General features: G+C 36.4%; 1 protein-coding gene across 2 annotated transcripts in view; it reads left to right on the top strand.

Annotated features, from left to right (window-relative positions):
• Positions 1-23,320, top strand: part of KCNN2 (potassium calcium-activated channel subfamily N member 2) — a 69,541-nt gene that overhangs the window by 11,961 nt on the left and 34,260 nt on the right. For both annotated transcript variants that reach the window (XM_026720064.2, XM_087926944.1), the window contains exon 3: positions 942-1,360. In XM_026720064.2, coding sequence (XP_026575849.1) covers positions 942-1,360 — 419 coding nt within the window. The remainder of the gene's footprint in view (positions 1-941; positions 1,361-23,320) is intronic.

Raw genomic sequence — 23,320 nt, 5'->3', positions numbered from 1 at the left:
AAACATATCCAACATCTTCCACCTCGATTTTTCTTACCACAATAACTCTGTCAGGTGGATTGGGAAGATAAAACAAAGTGTATTTAATTATTTTTCATAAGAAAAGTTAAGTATTTTGGTATAATGATAAGACTATTTTCACTGAATTTGGTTGGTTGTTCCTGAAATACACCTAACCTTTCCAGAAGATATCCTGCATGTGAATTTGTTACTTAAGAGTAATATTGCTGAGTTGTTGTTTTTAAACATTTTTATTTATTTGCCACCTCACCAGTACAATAATAGATTGATCTGTTTTCCCTATGTGAATAAATTCAAATCAATGCTTGACATTTTTGAAGTAAGGGTTTAAAATCTTTAGGAATGCCAAGCTTAGTTATTACTTTTAAAAGTATATTCTTCACTCCATTATATGTTTACCTGAGAACCCTAATGAGTTAATAGGGATATTTCTAGATGTGTTTAAGTATGCACTGACAATTCCTATTCTTACTTGCATAGAAATAAAGAGACATAAAAAGTTGCTTTTTAAAAATAGTTTAATTTTTCACTTCAATGTATTTATCAAAATGAAATTGTAAAAAAAAACCAGATTATACCTTTAATAATTATGTATTACTCTGGGTGCTTTAATTATCACCATTGAGAAAAAAGGAGCAAGAAAGCAGAATTATTTCTTAGTCCAGGGGCTAACATACATATTGGTGACAAGCCTAATAGCAGCTTTGACAGCTTTAAGATGTGTGGACTTCAACTCCCAGAATTATCCAGCCAGCATATGGTATGGCGAATTCTGGGAATTGAAGTCCATACCACATGTCTTAAAATAGGCAAGGTTGAGAAACACCACTTTAGAGAGGAAGTATTATTGAGAATATACTTTTTTGTATTTGTTAAAGCTACTATTTTTCTAATACTGAACTTCTGCATATCTTTTCCAGTTATTTATGGTGGACAATGGAGCAGATGATTGGAGAATAGCCATGACTTATGAGCGCATTTTTTTCATCTGCTTGGAAATTTTGGTATGTGCTATTCATCCTATCCCTGGCAATTACACTTTTACATGGACAGCTCGTCTTGCCTTCTCCTATACCCCATCTATAACAATAGCTGATGTGGATATAATTTTATCCATACCTATGTTTCTGAGACTTTATCTTATTGCCAGAGTTATGCTTTTGCATAGCAAACTTTTCACTGATGCCTCATCCAGAAGCATTGGAGCACTAAACAAAATCAACTTCAATACACGTTTTGTTATGAAAACCTTAATGACAATATGCCCGGGAACTGTACTCTTGGTTTTTAGTATCTCCTTATGGATAATTGCTGCATGGACTGTCAGAGCTTGTGAAAGGTAAGCTGCCATAAAGCATACTTTATGATTGGTTCAGTGATATTTTGTATATATTTTGCTATCATCACTGCTTATTAATTTGGGTATTTCCTTCTATGAATGTTAATTATTTTTTGGTTTATGACTTTTTGGTTCCTTATAGTTTTAATTCTTATATTTAAGCATTTGAAAGAGAAGATTAAATTGTAATTTCCTTTTGCTATAGGATCATTTACTGAATGTAATTTATTTCACTTCCAGTTGAACTAGTATTTAATTCTTCAGAATCTAGATACATTTTATTACAATTTAACCCGAGGGCAACATTATACAAGTGAAATGCAGCTCAAACAGGAAGAAGTCCTTGAGTTGTCCTCTTCCTACTAGATTTAGGGAACATATAAAGCATTGTGCTGAGAAAAGCTTGCTGATTTTATGAATATGTTTTTATATATTATGAACGTGATGCAGTTATTAATATATTAAATCATGGAGAAATCTAGTGGAGAAATGTTATGGGTGAATTACAGCTTTTGAAATAAATAAACATCATCATTATATGGTACTCTCTCCAACAGAGGTCTCCAAACTTGGCAACTTTAAGAATTGTGGACTTCAACTTCCAGAATTTCTTCTCCAGTCATGTTAGCACAGGAATTCTGAGAGTTGAAGTCCACAAGTTTTAAACTTGCCAAGTTTGAAGACCCTTGCTATACAATAATAGAACAGGATATAATGTTCAAGGAACAAATCTTCCATAGAACTGCATGGGGGGGGGGCGGGTTCCAAATAAAGTTATCTTCATCTGTAAAGTTACATCTGTAAAACTCTATAAGTTTTTCCCCCCACTGCTTCTTCCACTGTTTTCTTAATCAGAAAATAATGTTCAAAATTGGAATGATGGGATAATTGAACTAAGGACTGATAAGAGATATTTGATTGTAAGCACCCATTATTTACCATTTTTGAACAAACCAATAAATGGTTGCAGTCATTGACTGGGTTCAACATTTTTTTTTTACTGTTATGGCATTTATATTTATCAAGTGTATGTGTGTGTGTGCCACAGTGGTGCAGTGGTTACAATGCAGTATTGCAGGCTACTTCTGCTGCCTGCTGGCCGCCTACAGTTTGGCAGTTCAAATTTCACCGGGTTCAAGGTTGACTCAGCCTTCCATCCTCCCAAAGTCGGTAAAATGAAGAGCCAGATGGTTGGGGGCAATATGCTGACTCTGTAAACCAACTTAGAGAGGGCTGTAAAGCACTGTGAAGCGGTATATAAGTCTAAATGCTATTTCTAAATGCTAAATGCTATTAAAAAAAGATTCAGAAGATTGTCAGTAGTCTTACTATCCAAAATTGGACAGAAAAAGGAAACAAAATCAAACAGGAACTATTTGCATTGTTGCAACCATGGACCAGAATGCAATTAAGTCCCCACTGACAGGGAATACAATGGCAGTCTTTAAGTATTTGAAGGGTTGTCATAAAGAAGGCCAAAATCTATTCTCTATGAATCCAGTAAGCAAGACCAGGAATAATGGATTGTAGTTAGGGGAGATTCTGCTTGAATGTTAAGCAAGAATGTGGAACAGAGCAATTGACAATAGACAATTCAAAGGAAGTAACAAGGTCTTTTATAATGAATGTGTTCAAGTACAGGTCACATAGCAACCCACTGAGGATATCTTAATTTTCTTGAACATGGGGTGGATGACTTATTGCTTCCCTTCAGTTCTATGATGTATATTGGTGATCCCACTGGACAAATGAATAGGAATCAGTTGGATTATATGTAATTCTATGAGTTATCTCCCTTGTTTATAGAATGAATGTTGCTAGAATGAATATTCCAAGCATTCATTTTTATACAAAAAAAAGTTCACTATGGCCCATTATATTTCTTTTGCTGATCTTTTTTTGTGAAAAAAAATGCAAAAATGGTAATTTGCAAATTATGGTGGTTTTTTTAAAAAGTCAAAGCTTATGTTTAGCATCATTCTAAAAGAATTTATTTAACTTATTTCCTTTAATTTGGAGCTGCATATTTCATGTCCTCCAAATCTTGCTACAAATGTTCTGCTAGAGATGTTAGTTTTCAAAAAATGCTATAGTGAATCACTGTCTTTTGGTACAAGTTCTTAATTAACTTTTTTTAAAAAAATAATGAAGCATAGTAAGGAAACATCATGAACAAATATATTTAACTAATCAGTTTCCACATATTTCTCAGATTGTTGACTTTCACACACATATTTGAGAATATATTTCATTTATTCACTTTTGAAAGACTGTCTAAAACGGCACTCAGCAGGAAATTATTTTTGTTCTATTTCTTCTCTGGAAAAGAGAAAAAAGACAACAGCTGATGATCTATGGAATTGATATTAGTTAGCAACAAGCTCTTAATTTAATCTATCTGATCCAGTAAGGACAATTTTAATTGTCAATGCTCAAATACAAAATAACAATCCTAGTTTTATATCAGCAGCTGCCAAAGGATAAGGAAACAAAGTTTGGTGGTGGAAGTCCATAAATGACATGTCTCTTGCATTCACATGAAAAGATACAAAAAATTTACTTTGTTATTTTATTTATGTAGGCTTATATATCATTTAAAGGGCCAATTAGCTGTAGTAGTTAAGGCATCAGACTAGAAATTGGGAGACCGTGAATTCTTTTCCAGTCTTAAGGACAAAGTCAATTGGAAATCCAAATTCCATATAAACCATAACTTTATTGCAGGAAGGAATCCAATCATGTCAGTTGTCAGAAATCTTTTGGAATGGGCAAGTTTTGTTGACTTCTAAATCCCTATGCAGAATTGGTGACTGTTATCTTAAGAAGAATGCTATTCCAAAGAAGGGAAGCAGACAGCGGTGTGCTGACACTGGCTTTCAGCAGCTTGTTAAATTTTCAGTTTGCAAGCTGGTTGACAGCTGAGGCTAGCCTCAGTGCCTAATGGGCCAATCAGTTGTGCTGTAGCTAGGTGGATGGCACAACCATGGCAATGGTGCTAGGAGAATTGATTCTTAAACATTTAGGAGCATACTCCTCTTGCTTTTTCTTTCTGGGTCCTCTTTCTTTTTAGGAAGGTTATCCTCATTTCTTCTAATGTTGACACTTTCTCAGAGTAGGTATCTGAAGGTAGTCCTCCCTTCCATATCTTATTGAAAAGCAGGTTCTAGGTCATGTTGGGCTTTAAAAGTTTCAATCAACATTTTGAGTTGCACACATAATTCCATATTTAACTAGCACAGCTCTCTTTAGTAGTGTAATGTGAGCAAAACTAGATACCCATAACTAATTACACAACTGAATTATGGGGCAGTTGTTGCTTCTGGGTAGTCTCCATGGTAAACCTCACATGGAATTTCAGTTCTCAGACTGAAAGATGATCAAGCCATGATTGAGAGGTCCATGGGCTTTCTGATCCATGAATAGTTCATAGTGTAACTGGCATATAAATTGGAGCTGCCTACGGGATCTTTTGACAACAGCTGCCACCTGCTCCCACTTTATTTACCAGTTTGGCACAAGGAATTCCAACACCATTCCATTTTTTTTAAAAAAAAGGATTATCACTGGCCTATGTTGACTTCTGAATCCATCTTTTGGAGACTGAACCTGCATTTCTTTATTATGCTTGCATTCATGGCATTTCTTCATGTATAAATTCTTTTTGTCCCAACCAAGGAATTAAATTCTGGATATGCACTGTTTCTCTGTATTGAAATTGCCAGTAGCTCTTGACTTATGACCACCATTGGGACCAGAATTTTGGAGTAGTAAAGTGAGATGTCATGTGACTACAAACCCGACAGCTCCTCCAGCTTTTGTATATTTAGCTGGTGAGCATTTTTCCCTCCTAAGCATTAAAAAAAAGGGGGGGGGAACTCTCTATTGGCTTTCCCATCAATTTATTTTGTGAATTTTAAGATCACTTATAAGCAGATATAGAATTAACATCCTCATAGCTCATTTTGCTTAGATTACTGTTTTTAATTCATGTGTGCATTTTTGGTTTTAGCAAATTTAACAAAATACAGATTGAGATAAAATAGTAGCCCGAGTCAATTTGATTTATTTTTTTTACAATTCTTTCAAAACCTGGTTGTGCCCTCTGAAGGGAAAAAAACATGTCTGAATTACTCAGGCAAAAATGGTCTTTTATTACTTTTAAAGGCAGCATGTTTTACCCTTCATAATAACAGGAAGAAAGGAGGATCTGAAGAGGCAAGTTTCAGAGCCTTGTGAAGCACAAGGCACACATCTGAAAACAAGGTTAATGAGAGCTGGGTAGCTAAAAAGCAGCTCACTGCTTTATAAATGTATTTCCCTTTGAGTATTCAAACTTCAGTTGATAAGTGTAAAACAACCTGCTATCTCTCTTAATTTAAAAAGACAAGAGGGGCTAGAAGATGTATTGCAAAATGTAGCATTTTTCTGCAATACATCTTCTGATCAGCATCTTTCTGATCAGTAGGAATAACAAAATCATGGCTGATACTAAAAGTTTCCTGAATATTTTTAGACTTGAGCGCTAGCTTTATCAAGTAACCATATAGCATAATATTTTTCAGCTACCTAAACACTTTTTGTTAATGGCAATTATGTGAAAATAAACAACATAATAATGATACTGCAGTTGTCAATTGTCTTGTTTTGCTGTTATTACCGTGGTTCTCACAAAATAAGGCCGGGCCTAGCCGTCTTTTTGGGGGTGCTTAATTCCCCCCCCCTTGCATCCTTGGGTGGGCGGGTGGCAACGGCTTGGATGTTGACCTTGGTGTTGGTGAGGCACTTCGTATTGGGAGACCTTCCACCACCATTGTTTTCCTTTCTCCCGTGCTGCCGCAGCGTTTAGAGCAACGCCATGGTGTTTGGTGCAGCCAGGCGCGGTGAGCCAGGGTTCCTCCCTGCAACCGGAGCCCGGTGGAGACACTCGGCTTCAGGTGCTCCTGTCGCCACCTTCCCTTCGCCTTTGAAGGCAAAGCCAATTCTTTTAAAAACGATGCCCTACTACTGGTACAACAAAGCCTCCCCTGCCCGAGATGACAGCCCAAACCCACGTGGGGAGGCAAATCTCCCAGGGCTACAGAGCAGGATCGGCCCACCCTGGGAGATTCACCACCCAGCCACCATCCCTGCTTGGCGCCGGGCAGAGCGTCAAGAGCTTTGCCTGGGGTGCCCAGCGCAGCTCACAGGCGGGCCCTCCTGCCTGGCGGTGGAGCTCTCACCAAGGCAGCGAGCCCCTCCTCACCAGGCCCTCCGTTCATCCCACTGGGGCTGCGCCAGAGCCGTGTGGGCTGGGAAGAGTCGGGAAAGTGAGCTGCGGGCAGAGGAGGCTTTGTTGTACTGGTATTAGGGCCTCATTTTTAAAAGAATTCGCTTTGCCTTCGAAGGCGAAGGGAAGGTGGTGACAGGAGTGCCTGAAGCCAAGTGTTGCAGGAAGGAGCCCTGGCTGGCCGCGCATGGCTGCGCCAAACACCATGGCATTGCTCTAAATGCCACGGCAGCATGGAAGAAGGGAAAGCAATGGTGGCGGAAGGTCTCCCGATACAAAGTGCCCCACCAATGCCAAAGTCAACGCAGGCAGCACCATATCCGGGTATGCAACAAAAGTACTTCCTAACGGCAAGTCCCCCCACCATTCCCCCCCATTTTGCATGTTTAATATAGGCCTTAATTTGGGGGGAGGGGCTTAATTTGATTTTATGCCGATAAAACATGCTGGGGCTTCCTATTGGCGGAGGCCATATTGTTGGAGAAACACGGTATTTAATGCGTTATAAAACATCAATGTATGAAAACTAAACCATATATATATAAAATAAAATATTGTTTTAAACTGCCTAAGGTTTTTAAACCTAATAATGAAAATTGAATCTCCTTAATTCACCTGTGCCTTGATCAAATTCTTCAATTAAAAAGTGTGTCTTATAAGTGTAATTTTGCTACAGATTACCTTATCATTTTTCAGGATAGTAGAATGTATTGTATTTCTAATTAATTGTAGAGATTCAAACTATCACCTATAAGTTGGCATATGCAAATTTTATGTAAAACTATGCTTTATCTCCTTGCTATTGCTTGCCTACATATAAAATGTGTGTATTATCAATTTAGAACATGTTTCTTCAAATTATAGCTTATCACCCCATTATTCAAAGACAAGACCCAGATAACATAATCTAATTCAACATTTTACAGGAAAGCATCTGAAAAGTGTGTTCAAAAGCATTTGTATGCACATAATTAAAGTAAAATATTCTAAATTTTAAACTTCTAAATATTGTTCTTTTTCTCTTAACCTAACCATTTTTTTTTTATCATAATTAACTTGTGATACTCTGGGATAACAATATTTATCCCCTAAACTGGGTCTCCTGAATTCCACATGTATCTCACATTCTTGAGTTTTAGGCTAATTGAAGAGATAACATGGTATTTCTACAGATTGGCAAGAATATGTATGTGGAATTTATTTAGTCTAATAAAATGCACTTTGAATTGTTTTCAGAATTTTTTTTTGAAAAAGCACGCTCAATTAGTTTAGTTGTAGAATAAATGGATTTAGTAGGAAAAAATCCTTGCTTTTCTAGCTTGTGTCAGAAATAATCCTGTTGAAATACTTAGTTCTATACTAGCCTGAAGCCTTCATCTACATCACACAGAGCATGGTTACTCAATGTTACCAGGGCATGAATGTGGCAAGGCCTCTACTATTCAAATGTACAGCTCCATATATGTTTCCTTGAAAATAAACTTTACTTTATTCAGTGCAAAATATTCCAATAAAGTATTGCAATCATAGTTGATACATTGGATAACAGTGCTTAAAAAGAGCCTGTTATTATCCAATGCATCTGTTGAACAGCACAAGAATGATGCAGAATAGAATACAGAATAAAGGATTGGAAGGGATCTTGGAGATCTTTTAGTCCAACCCCCTGCTCAGAAAGGAAACCCCATACTAGGGTGGTCAAACTCCCAGCCGGTGGGCCAGATATGTCATGCACTGGCCATGCCCATGCCTGGTTTAGCAAAGGGAGGAAGTCCCGATACATCATGTGATGCCACCGTGATGACATAAGCTTGACACCCCTGCCCCATACCATTTCAGACAAACAGTTGTCCAATGTTTCCTTAAAAACGTTCAGTGTTGGAACATTCACAAGTTCTGAAGACAAACGGTTCCACGGATCAATTATTCTTACTGTCAGGAAAATTTCTCCTTAACTCTAGGTTGCTTCTTCCCTTGATCAGTTTCCATCCATTGCTTCTTGTCCTGCCTTCAGGTGCTTTGGAGAATAGGTCGACTCCCTCTTCTTTGTGGCAACCCCTTAGTTATTAAGGTTTTGGATCCAGTCAGTGCCTTGGATCCCTAACTAATTTTGCATCTCCATTATCAAGACTAAAGATGTCTTGTCTTAAGACATCTGAGAATCATATCAGTCATAATAGTTAATACTAAGCAAAAATCACTAAATAGCTTGAATCAAAATTTGAGAGCCTATACGTTGAGTTGATTAACAGTGCTCTTGGGCATAAATGCCAGCTATTATTTTGATTTCTGTTATAAATTGCCCAGATTTTGGATCTATCCTTTTTGAGAGAAGATTATTCATTCATTGTGCAAATGATTATTTGTCACTGGATCACACATGATTACTGTTTAATCCTAAAATTCCCTCGATAGCTTTCAGAAATCATCTCTCTATCTAAACTAGCTCAAAATTTTTCTAAGGATTAATAGGTAGAAGATAAACTATAATACTCTATGCACTTTGGCAGGAATACAAGAATAAAGTTATATCATCTCTCCATATATTTGTCTCTTTCTTATTGAATTCTTCTTTATATTACATCCATCTTTTATCCAGTTATTTGTCTTTATTGAATTTTCCTTTGGCTCTGTATCCATCTTTCATTGACAAATTTAGTATGTGAGTCAGTACCGTTTCAGTCAGAGGGGAACTAAATAGACGTTTATTTGTCACTAAGCACTGTGGCATTAATTTTTTTGTCTCATGCTCAAATATTGGATTCCTATTATACATAGCTGTACTTAAAGCAAGGCAAATGTCTATCTCTGAATTAAATTTGCTTTCTAACAATGGCATCTGCTTCAAAACTTCTTTCCCTGCTTTCTCAGCTAGGTGCATTTATCTAGCAAGACTGGAGGCTGCAGACCTGCTGACATAATTAGTTTGTCTGCTTATTATAAATGGATTTATAGCATAAATGCTTTTCTCTATGTCCTTAGTATACAAAGACGAAATAGTATATATGAATGTAGAAAAAATTCATATTTCCATGCAACTGATCAGTCCTGGCAAGAATATATTCTATTGCAGTGAATAGTATATACCAGGGATGTCAAACTCAAGGCCTGCGGGCTGGATCTGGCCTGCAGGGTGCTTAGATCTGGCCACCCTGGAAACAGTGTAGGACACAGGGTGCCTTTGCCAACAAAAATGGAGCTTGGGAAGGCCACGTGCAGCCCTCCTGAGCTCCGTTTTCACTGGCAGAGGGTTGTAAGAGGCCATCGCAGCCAGAAACAGAGCTCAGAAGCCCATTTTCACTGGCAGAGTGCTTGGGCCTCCACAGGCGCCCCCGACACAAGTGACGTTGAGCTGGACACCCTATTCCTGGCCATGTCTTCTGGCCCCCAAAGACAAACACAACCATGATGCGGCCCTCAATGAAATTGAGTTTGACACCCCTAGTCTATACAAATCTTTTACTCTCTGAATAACCAGAACACCTCAGTAAAAATAATTACCTTTTTCTTAACAATGAATAAATCAATTTATGTCTGCCATTTTAAGATTATCATGTTTATCACAATTAATTGTCACTTAAATATATGTAATTAGAAGAAAGATGCTGGAATATTAATTTACTTTGCCTCCCAATTTCCCCTAAGATGGACTTTGTATTCAAATATCAGTAATATACACATGTCATAAACAATATACAAAATGTTTAGAAAAATGAGAGTCCCAAACCATCTTATTGCCTTCATGTGAAACAGACAAGGAGGCTACAGTACACAAAATGGGACTACAATTAAATATAAAGAAGTCTAAACTAATGATAGCAGGTACAACAATTAGCCTCAGAACTGACAATGCTTTTGAGGATCAGCTGTCAACGGTAAAGGAACAAGCAGTCAAGAAATATATTACAGTAGAGCAGTCAACTGACCAGGCTTAGTTTATCCTATTTCAGGCTAACTATGGGAAGACCTGGTTATCTTGAGGTTAATGCTGGAAAAGTGAAAGGAAAGAAAAGAAGAGGATGACCAGCAGCAAGATGAATTGATTCAATTGATGAATGCCATTTCAGACTGTTGGATGGTCTGAAAGACCCAATTAAGGGAAATTTGTTGAGGTAATCTATGTAGTTGCTAAGAGTTGACACTGATTTGATGGCACATAATCAATCAATTGACTTTTTTTTGGCTAAAGACTACATTACAGAATTCAAAGAAGTAAAAAATTCAAAGACTGTGTTAGTCTGTCCATTTCTGCACAGACCAGTATTTTTTATTATTATTTCACTTTCAGCAGGGATATTTCCACTTTTCCAGTTTTGGGCATAAACCAATCTTACAGCAGTTATAATATACAACATTAAATATATCATTCCTTTCCTACATTTTTCTTCTATTATTCCTAATAGAAACACTTCTGGTCTAAACTCTGTTTTTTGGCCAAGCATTTCTTCCAGCCATATTTTTATCTGCCATCAATATTCTTTTGCTTTTGTACATGACCACCATGTGATAATATTCCTAGGACTGTATTACATTTCCAGCATTGGAGTTTTATAGCCAGATTTGAATATAAAGATATTTAAAGGAAGCTTACCTGAATAGCTTTTGATTTGGCTGTATATAAAGGAACCAAGTTGGAGTCATTAACTTAATTGAGGTGAAAAGCCCCCCCAACAAATTTTATTTATTTATTTGTTTGTTTGTTTATTTGATTTGTCAATCGCTTACAAGATAATAGGTATAAGTATAAACATAGTTATGAATACATGAAATGGATACATATAAGAAAAATAAAAAGAAACAATAGGACAGGGACAATAGGCACATTGGTGCGCTTATGCACGCCTGCTACAGACCTCTTAGGAAAGGGGTGAGGTCAAAAGTAGACAGTCTAAGGTTAAAGTTTTTGGGGTTTGGGGAAGAAACCACAGAGTCAGGTAGAGTACTCCAGACATTGACCACTCTGTTGCTGAAGTCTTATTTCCTGCAATCAAGTTTGGTGTGGTTAACTTTGAGTTTGTATCTATTGTGTGCTCTTGTATTGTTATGGTTGAAGCTGAAGTATTCATTGACAGGTAGGACATTGCAATGTATAATTTTATATACTATATTTAGATCAGACTGAAGGTGGAATAGTTCTAGTTTTCTAGGTCTAGAATTTCAAGTCTGGTGGCATAAGATATTCTGCAATAAGTAGAAGAGTGGAGAACTCTTCTTGTGAAATATTTCTGGACTTTCTCAACTGTCTTAATATCAGATACATAATGTGGGTTCCAGACTGATGAGCTGTATTCAAGTATTGGTCTAGCAAATGTTTTTATATCTCTAGTTAGTAGTGTGATATTACCAGAGAAAAAGCTACGTAGGATTAGGTTAACAACTCTTATCGCCTTTTTGGCTATATAGTTACAGTGGTCTGGAGCACTTAGATCATTAGAGATGAGTACTCCATGAGTACTCCAAGGTCCTTGACAGAGTTTGGATTATCAACAAAGTCTTGATTCTTCAGCCTGTATTTTATTTTCTGATTTTTTTTGCCAATATGTAAGACAGTTTATTTATTTGTTGAGATTTGAAGTTGCCATTTGTTTGACCATTCTGATACTTAGTTGAGGTCTTTTTGAAGGGTAGCAGTATTTTCTATGGTGTTGAATAGCTTTACATCATCAGCGAAGAGAACTCAGTTGCTCTTAATATGATCACAGAGGTCATTTATGTAGAGTATGAAGAGAGTAGTCCTAGAACACTGCCTTAGGGGATACCACTGTTGACATGTACAGAATTTGATTGGACGCTCCCAATTTTGACCATTTGTTGTCTGTTTGACAGGAATGCTTTTATCCAGTTATGCAGGTGTCCATAAGATTTTAGTTTTAGGAGTAGTTTGTTGTACCACTGAATCAAAGGCTTTACAGAAGTCTATGTAGATTGTGTCTGTTGCTTTGTCCTGATTGAGTTGTGTAGTCGATATGTTTTTGCAGTGTAAGAGTTGTAGATCATAATGTCAACTGTTGTAATGGATGAAAGAAAATGACAGAACAAATAACAAAGAAACATTAGAAGTACAGAACTGGGATGTACCAAATATCCCAACCTAGGACACTGCACTTCTACATCAGAATCATATTTGTGAGGACTGAGGTAAGAACCAGCAATTCTTAGGCCAGAGATGGCCATTAAGCAACCACTTGGCTTCAAGACCACAAAACTCTATGCCAAGTATCTATTAATTTGAAGGGTGGAAAGAAAGAAACTGTAAAAGTAAATGCCTAGTACTATAAACTTCTTTTTAGGTTTCTACTAACAGTGGGCTATCATCTGTATGGCTCGATTCCTATCTGCATTAAAGATTCTATCTAGCCAAGCTATGTCTTGAGTCTTTTCAGCCAAGAATATTAAGCTAAGCTGTATAGTACCAGGAATATGTGACCTGCCCCTGAGCCCAGTTCAAGAAAGCTGACAAGGAAGAATCTCCTGATAGCCCTATCATTTCAGGAACATTTGGAAATTTCTAGAAATAAATAGTCTGAAATAGAAACCTAATGTCATTGTAGGTGGTGGTGGTGTGGCTTGAAAAAAAATATACTTCATTCGGAAACCAAAGAGCTTCAGTTTTAGAGATTATCTTCCAGAAACCACTGAACTAATCCAGAAATGACATAGTCCAAAGGAGGTTCAGGGTGGTCCATACAAGGAATGGAATGTTCTGGAGTTCTTCAGAATGTTGTATTCTGGAACTGGTAAATTATGCACATGCTTACATTGAGCTGTCTACTCTTTTGTTAAGTAACATTTTCATGTTTGCTTAACAATGGCCTGGGATCACATAACAAGTTTTTTTTTCCTTTTTGCATGTCATTTTGTCTTCAATATATCACAAACCTCTATAATATACAGCACTTCTTTGGTTTAATTTTAGTCTTTACTCCTTATTCTAAAACATGTTTCATCATTTTGTGATTTCTGTTTCAACCATTCATTTCATTTCAACAAAATGAGGAACTTAATGAGTAGACCCCATAGTAATTTTTACTACTAGTTTTTTCTTACCCAGGTTAATTTTCCCTCCTTTTTTGAGTACATACAGCATTATCCTTTCCAAATATTCCGCTTATAATCTCCCCGCCCCCAAGAAATTCAAACTTCTACTATTCTAGTGGGGGAAATGCAATCTTTCATTCTACCAGAAAACAACAACAATCCTGGCTAAGGTCTACTATGCCTTTTCAAGATGCATGTACCCACCACATTTGCGGGGGAGTATTGTTAAGGAAATCAAGGGAAGACATATGAGGTCACTGTAGAATTTACTTCCTTCAGGATAGATTCACTGTTTCATCAAAGATAATTTTTTGAAACTGCTTTAAAGTTGTCTTAGAATTCCTCATCATCTGATTCATTGATCTATTGAACCTTGCATGAGGTTTTTCCATCACTTTTCATTTTGCACATAGAAGTACTCCATGTATTAATTGGTCTTTGATTTTTGCACAGAGAGGAAGAAAATCCTTCAAGCTTCCACTTAGCTGTGGCTTTTGTCTTAGCCAACCTTCTAATACCTACCTTATGGTCATTTTTCAGACAACATACCAAATCTTAATGGCTGATGCACAAGGCCATTTATTTTTTTCCAAAAATATTTAGTTAACAGTTTCAGATCAAAAGTCATCCTGAAAAGTGGTTCTGATAATCTTAAGGCATATGTCCATGAGCGTTCATCAGACAACAAGACTTTGAAACTCAGTTTCTTTCTCCCCCCCAGTAAGCTTCATTTTCTAGCCTTTTGCATCATTTTTTAAAAAATAACAAAACACTAGTGGCAGGTTTCTCATGACATGTCCAGAAATCTAAAATTTGTTTGGGGCTGTCCTGGTATTAATCTAATTTTTTTTCTGCTGAGGTAGAATATGCAGATAAGTTCATTGGAAGTTAAGGAAAACTTTTCAATCCTTTGTCTGTTCTCATGAGTGTTTTTAACTATGAAACTGATGATTTTCTAATCAAGTGTGGATCGATTATATAATATCTTAATTAGAAATTACAAAAAACATGAGAGTTTTAATCAATTTACATTCAAAATTTTAATTTCAGTTCAAAAGATTAGGAATGCGATGCTGAAGTTTATCTTAGTTTGATCTGCACAACTTATATTTGTAAATAACTTTGTTGCTTTTGTAGCTCAACTTAGGAAGAAATTGTCTAGATAGCTTCCCTAACAAAAACAGAGAGACTCTCTCCTGAACATTCTCTACCTAACAGTAATCGTCTGTGCAGCACTGAATCAAATAAACTGATTTTCAGAAACAGAAATTTTAGCAGACCAGGCAACTTTTCCCCCACTTTTTAAGCTGATACATCTGGCAAGAGTTTCAGGAACATAATCTATTCTACCTTTCTCCAATCTAATCTCTTCTATGAGTGGTGAGCCTAAAAACAAAGGCCAAGGAGAATTAATTTTTTGTATCTTTCTAATCCATCCAATCAATAATTTCTACACCCTTAGTTTCACACCATTTCTACTTTCCAATCCTTCACAAATGGGTTTGAGGATATTCTTTGGTGGTCTGTTGGCCTTGGAATGCTGATTGACAGGAAAAATCCATGAAATAATTCATTCTGATTATCTGACCAGCAGAAGAGTTCAGAGGATCCTTAGCTGACCCTGTTTATAGATTAGCAAAATTCTCTGTGTCTCCCAAAGGTGCTTTTCAAAAGGCAACTGGACTTTCTTGATTTCTTTCTTTGAAAATGTTTTGCTTCTCATACAAGAAGAAGCTTCTTGTATGAGAAGCAAAATGTTTTCAAGAAAAAAACCCCAAAAAGTCCAGTTGCCTTTTGAAAAGCACCTTTGGGACTACCATGACCTGGATGATTGAGAATCACCACAAACCTCCCTGTGTCTCCATTCACAAGAGAATAAAAAGAGACTACTAGCTTTTTCCTCCACTTTTTCAGTATACATTCAGTACACCTTCTATGCATTTGAGCAGTTGCTATGCAGCAAAGATTGCTTTCTTTCCTTTTGCTTTAAGCTCCCCTGGTTGAAATACCAGAAAGATAGCATGGTGACATTTTTTATAATCAACCACTTTTCACAATCACTCAACCCTTGGTTGTTGGTAGCATCACAGAGCCTTTAAATTCTATTTATCTTTGAGAAAGAGTAATGGCTAGTTTCAGTTTGGTGACAGACTAAGGCAAGAATTTGATGTCTGCTGCTTGTGATAATATCAAACCAGGCAGTTTTTAAAAGCAAAACAAAACTTGATGTTGTGAACCTGATTAGAAACTGCTAGAATGGTTCACATCAATTTTTGCTCATCAACACTACTTATAAATGTATCATTGACTTGAATTTGAAAGGGTGGTCTGTGCTCTCACTGGAAAGCATTTCCTTCCAACTCCTAGTTAGCATGCTGGCATGTTTAGCTAAAGGAGCCCAAATGCAGAGCTGGCGCACAAAAAACATTAGGCTTTGGAAGGCCATGACAATTTATAAGGACTTAAGAAAATTATAAAGACTTCCTAGCAATTTATTTTGTGATGATGATGATGATGATGAATTAATTACACATGAAACTCAGTCAACTGTACATTTAAAAATATATTACAAATATCATTGACTGGCTCTGATGTTTGATACGGACTGCTGCCAGCATCCTAGGTATCAGCCAAGTATCTTCTTAAAGTATGTTGTTCTGAGTAGCTCAGTCTTTTGCAGCTCTTCTGGCGCTACAGCAGAAAGCTGCAACTTCTTGATGTATTTTGCAAAATTCTTGGACGTGGTACCAAGTGCTCCAATGACAATGGCTATCAACATTACATGTTTCATCCATAATTGCGTAGTTTCGATGGCCAGGTCGTGATATTTCATGATTTTTTCCAGTTCTTTTTCTTCGACTCTGGCATTATTATTATTGTTGTTGTTGTTTTAAGGGAAGACAAATGTTTAAAGTATGGATCTGAGAGAAAGGTACTTAGGCACTTAGCTTGACAAACAAGCTTTGATTGCTATCAATTTTCTGTACTCAGCTATTGACCCAAAAACACAAATGTTGATTGGCTTTAAACGATCAACTAGACATTCTGTGTGAATTTTAAATGTGCAAACATGTAAATACACTCAGCTCATATCATCGTAATGCTCCAATAAATTATAAATAGTTAGAACTGACTGATGTATTTTCAGATGTATTTTAAATTGACATCAGAAAGTTCAGGGACGGAGAGGTTCAACTCTTCTGCATCAGAGTTCATACTAAGAACATCATTAATTCTCTACCTTCCACCCTGAATTTACTAGATAACAACAGAAGCATAGGTAGTCCTTGACTTACAACTGCTCATTTAGTGACTGTAGCTATAACAGCAATGAAAAAGTGACTTATGTCAGTTATTCACACTTATTCACACTTCACACACCATTGCAGTATCCTTTTGTCATGTGATCAGAATTCAAATGTTTGACAACTGACTCATATTTATGACGGTTGCAGTGCCCTGGGGTCATGTGACCATCTTTTACAACCTTCTGATAAACATAGCGAATGGGGAAGCCAGATTCACTTAACAACTGCAGAGAATCACTTAACAATTGTTTGGTGGCAAGAAAGGTCATAAAATGGGGGCAAAAGTCACTTAACAGCTAGCTGCCTCACTTAGCAACAGAAATTTTGGGCTCAACTGGGACTGTAAGTCGAGGATTACTTGTATTACAGCCATGACATAACTAATAAGCTATTATATTGTAGGGAGGGCAGAAGTCATATATCTGCAGATTTGCCTGGGATAGAACCACAACAATTTCTTTGTATGTATAAATACGTATCTGCAGTACCTCGAGTATGAGTTGCTTCTGTAATATTGTAAACAGTGGAATGTAGGTACAACGAATGTATGTTGCCCTTAATTTTGCTAATTTTGAATTCTGGTGTTTTTTTTTTACCAAGAGTGAAAAAAACACAAATGTGTTTGATTGTTCTCATCAAATTAACAGCAGTTTGTTCAATTTGGACCAACACCTTTTTAAGATTCTTGATTGCAACTATTGTTCAGTCCCAGGTTTGTCTAGTAAATATTCAGCAACGCTCCTCTCTACTATAATATTTTGCAATATTAAAAAATGGAAAAAATAAATATTACTAAAGCAAACAAAGAAATAACATGTGACTGTTGTTCAGAATAGAGGTTTATGCAAAAACCCAAATACAATTTCTTGTAATATTCTTCTAAACAACCCCATTATTATTATTTTTTTAAAAGGCTTTAATGCTTAACTTCAATATGCAACTCACATAGCAGCAATGGCTTTCTGTGAGAAATTGATGTCATGCAGTTTCACTTGGAATGGATAAAAAAGCAATTGATTACAATTCATGCTTAAAAGACATTTAGGCAAGTTTTTCAGTAAAAATGGGTTTCTTCAGCAGCTGGTTTGATCAGTTTCGGAATGCAATATTTTCATGAGCAAAATGTTTTGCACCCTCTGTTCTTTGCCACAAGTTTTTTTTTTCTTTTTTTCTTTTTGCTATTTGCTACTTTAGAATTGAGGGTCTAAACTGAGTTACTGCTGTGGCAATTACCATTACTAGGAGCTAAGTTTGACCTTGGTATTGGCATCAGTTGGCTAATCTTCCACCCTGTGAAGGCATTATTTGTGAGTACTTTGTACATAAGGGGAAATACTTTTTTATTCATTCTGCAGAAGTTTTGAATAAAACATGCATGCATATTTAGAAATTATACTGAATGTGCCTAGAAATATGGCAGCAGTGGGAACCATCCAGCTTTTCTCTTTATGTATTATTTCTATTTGACTGGTATAAAATTTGCACTTTTTTGTGGGCTAAGTCTGATTCCTGCTCAGGTTATCAAATTAGGATTCTTTTGCCATGGATTTATAGACCACATAAACTTTCTTTATGTGTTTACATGGCTGAATAATGAATTTTTATATTCTGGATTTTATACTTCCAGGAAGATGGATCACCAGTGAAAGTTTAACTATCTTCCTATGGCAGTAGGATAGATGAAAGTAAAATAAAAATATTGGAAACCGGCAGAGGCAGATAATTAATGTCTATATTCCAGCCAAGAAAACTATATGATTTTTTAAAAACAAAGTTTCCAGAAATTGAGCTTGACAAAGAAAATGTTACTTTCAGAGGTAAACTTAAATGTAACTCAGTGATCATTGATAACTGGTGATTCAGTCACTCATACTAGTCTCTTCACTTCTGTTCTTTTGAGCAAGATTAAAAACACAAAGATAAAATTACCTAAAACACATTTCTGGAATTGATTAGCACTTATTCTAAACAGACATAGTCAATCCAGCCGTTTTGTCTCTTTTTTATAACAATAATAGGATGGTGTTTGTTTCTGTCTATGCAAACTGTCAGCAAAAATAGCATTTATATCCAAAACTGGCTTAATTGGAAGTACAATTAAAAACCTACACTAATAGATTAAGTTGTTTCTTGTTTCTTTTTTGCCCACTGGTAGTATTAAATTCTGAAAGGTTTTGCCCATGATGGACAAAGTTGATTAATGCAATACATCTGTTCATATTATAGCATGTATACATAAATTTGCAGAGGAAACTGTCACTAAACTGTCAATAAATCCAACCCATGGATTGTGTTTGGCAGAAAACATAGCAAGACAGATGAAATAATTGGATACCAAATTCACTTGCAGGCACAGGCAAAAAAGAAACTTATTTACCCATGTTAATTGAAAATAAGGTAGTTACATTATTTATTATTTATTCTATTTTATTTATTTTACTCAATTTGAATGTCATCCAACTCCAGCTGATTCTTTAAGTCATATTTAGAAGTATCTACAGCTGTCTTTTTCTTTCATCTTAGGATAAACACTTAGGATAAACAGCAATTTATCCACTGTCTTCTATGAACAGTTTTGGAATATGTGTGGAGATATTAATGGAGAAACATTTTGACCCATTTCCCTACATATGTCCAATTTCTGGTTTGTTCAAAGCACGTCTCAAAATGAGTACTGTACATTAACTGCAGTTCTGCAGTGTAATCTTAGCTGTCATTTGTTGTCCATTGCATTTGTTTAAATTATTAGAATGACAATGGATAACAGAAATTGATGGTCGTCAGTGCTAATTCCTTATTTTTTAATTATTTCTCTCAAAGGAATCTATGTATTGTGTGCCAATGGCTATGGCTTACTCATACTGACAGCATAAAAGAAAAGAAAATACTTTTTTTGAATTTTTTTGAATCTAACATTTTTATGTCATTGATAATATTTTTAGAGAATGAGTTTCTATGCACTTGGAAATGTGTAAATATTGGTGAATAAATTTAGCTTAGCATTGCATGAGTCAGGGATAATTAGAATATATAATCTCATAAACTTCAAATACTATATGGGGCCGAGGTGCTCCACATGGGTTACTAATAATTAGATGTTCACATTATCTTTTTTTCACAGTTGAGAAGCTGTGAAAGTCATAGGGACCAGTAATTGGTAATAAAAGATTTATTCACTTGAAGGCCAAACTGGGCTATGCACAGCCAAACTCCAAATGGCCAAGGTTACAACCCATATAGCTATTTAAGTTTTCATATAATTACTTAAGTATTTATTAACTTATTTTTATTTTATATTTTATTTCTTTTTTTTTTTGCATAATGCAAAAAAATCTGTCTTTTTTTAAAAAAATGAAATAATACTCTTGACTGATGAAAATATACTACATTTGGGTTGAAGAGGACATAATCTTTAAAAAATTCTCATCTTAGTAAAAATACCTGCGGTTTAGGGAAAAGGTTAAATGAGTGAAGGGGTCCAAGGGTAAAAAGTTGCAGATCATTTAAGGAGGCTGAAGCAAGAACAGGTTAGGAGGTAGAATGGGAATATTTGTCGATGGAAAATATGAGTTACCTTAGACTAGGGGCTTTCAAATATTTTCAAGCTATGAAAGCTGTTAGTTTTACAAAAAAAAAAAAAAATCTCAGAAACCCTGATCAGGTACAGTGACATAAAACTTTTCTTTGCTCTTATTGGCTACCCATGTGGGAGTACCTGTGTCCCATATAGTATTTGAAGGCTAAGAGATTATATTTTCCTATTATTGCTGACTCATGTTATGCTAGTGAAATTCATTCCCCAATATTTACATGTTTTCAGGTACATGAAATGCTGAAATGCTATAGGGTCCCCCCACCCCCCAAGGTTCTTTTTAAGTGTTATTGTTATTCTGACACCTTTCCCAGGACCTCTACTGAGAGTTTGGCATCCTCAGTTTTTCTGCCTGAGCAGGGGGTTGGACTAGAAGACCTCCAAACTCCCTTTCAATTCTGTTAAACACACATGTATTTATGCTCTGGACTATAGACATTGAATGCATGTATTGTAAACTGAGCAGGGAGGAAGAAAAGCCCCAGCCCACCTGGGCGAGCAGGTTTCTTGCACCTCTGTGGCTGCTCATTGCACTGTGGCCACCACATGGTAGGAGAGACCTGGGAGACCACGAGGTGGCTTAGTCAGCCGGGAAAGGCAAGGTCCCAGGAATAGCGAGGGAGGCCAGGCGAGGTCCTGGGAATGATGAGGGAGGCCAGGCAAGGTTCCAGGAATAGTGGGGAGGGGGTCCTAGCATGACTCACAGGCTTATCTATGAGCAGTCAGATCAGGGCTGCTCAGTTGGGTGTAGGCACTATGTGGGAAGATAGGTTAAAGGCAAGCCACAAGAACCCAGTGTGCTGCATAGGGGAGGAGTGACTAGGTGGGGCGAACGTCAGGCAGGTAAGGTGAGTGAGCATCAGGTGGGCGGGGCAAGGGAGCGAGTAGTGACCGGGTTGGGGCATGGCCAGCCAGAAGTTAGTACTGGTTCGGCGACCAACACCAAATTCTTGCTACCAGTTCACCTGAACTGGTGAGAACCGGCTGAATACCACCACTGATTGTCAGTGACATAAAACATGTTAGACTTATGGAATTTCTTATTAAGTTCTCACAAAAACCCTAGAATCTCATGCAATACATTTTCTGCATTAGAAATCCTGCTGGGATGTAGATATACGTTTTGATGACCCGAGGGCCTGTGTATTTCATGTGATATTAGATGTACAGAAGGCAAAGCAATGGCTCTCATCCATACTAAACACCAATTTGCCCTTCAGTATGACAACCAGTTCAAGAGACATTCTATGGGTTTGCAGACAGTTGGGATTTTGTTCTGGCAATAATTAACATTAGTTATACTTTAACAATTGACTTAGGATTCTTTTTTCTTTCCTTTTCATCAGGAAAATCCATATGGAAAAATTAATGCATTGATGAACAAGTAAAAAGGGGAGGAGCCCTTTTATACTGCTTATTTTAATGGTGATGAAAAGATAGAAGATTTAATATGTTATGAGACAACTAATAGGTAGTTACCCCATTTAGTGTCAAAATGACAAGTTGCAGATTTAGTTAGAGACATAGTTTTTGCTATTATTAGTCTAAGTGTATAGTGTTTGACAGACTATGATTTGCTCAGATCAGTAGTGTTTGAGGAAGCTTTTAAAAAAGAAGGTATAAAAATGTTTTTCTCACAATCTTTCTGAGTGTTAGTCTTGCCAGTGTTGAGTAGGCTAAACTGAAAGACGCAACCCTTATGTAAGAAAGAGCATATTCAACTGAGATATATAGTTTAATTCCTTTTTTAAAAAATATCATATTGGTATCAAGATGAATGTGAAACAGCTCTCAAGGCAATACTATAGCAATTGTCTTCCAATAATGGACAGCTCTTGTGACTATTAAAGAAGGATAGATCACTTTGTCACCAAAGCTATTGGGAACATAAATAACATAGGTGAGAGGTAGGTATTTGAGTCCCATTATGCAAGGAGCACTCCAATTGCAGTTACTTCTATGAACCTACAGTCATTTGGATTATTTCTTTGAGAAATATAAATCGTTAGTACTTTTATGGGTGAACTCAATAACAAAAATTTGGGTTTAGGGCAGGAAGTAGCTGAAATCCAGTTTGTAATTTAAGGCTTTTCATGTTTAAAATGAAATTTTAATCAGAATAGAGCTGGAAGGGACCATGGAAGTCTTCTTGTCCAATCCCCTGCTCTAGAGGGGTATTTTACTTAAGTTACTCAAGGCTGTTTCTTGAACAATGTGGTGCTGAAAAGAATTGCTTTTTTCCCAAGTGTTTTGTTGTTTTCAAAACTTGATTTTTTCGTACTGAGTTTTTCTCAGTTAAAATATGCTGTGATTGATAGGTGCTTGCTTTTAACCTCAGTGTTAAGTGGATCACAAAATTTTAGTTGTCATATCATTTCAACATATTTTTCTGTTAAAACTTTTAGTAATCTTATGCATGACAAAAGAGACCTACAGTTAGTTTGCACCAATTGAAATTAATTTAATCCAAAACTTCCTATGAGCAAAATTCCTTTCATGGGCTGCTTCCAATGGGGAAAAAAGAGGAAGTCAAGTTTTGTTGATTCTTCTTTATTCTAGCACTGCTCTAGATAGTTGGAAATCTTCTGGAGCAGTGTCAGAGATGGTTCTGGGAACTGCCAAGGGAAAGGAGATGCTTCTGCTGGATACTAGTATCTTGTATGGATTGAAGAGAATCTTCACAACATACCTCAAATTGTTCCATTTGCATAGATATGTTCATTTCTGATTATGTAATGTCGGCCCCACTAATATAC

This window comes from Pseudonaja textilis, chromosome 2 (assembly GCF_049901715.1).
Source record: "Pseudonaja textilis isolate UNSWEBS1 chromosome 2, rPseTex1.2, whole genome shotgun sequence".
Classification (NCBI taxonomy): domain Eukaryota; kingdom Metazoa; phylum Chordata; class Lepidosauria; order Squamata; family Elapidae; genus Pseudonaja; species Pseudonaja textilis.
This window is presented reverse-complemented; position numbering and strand designations above follow the sequence as displayed.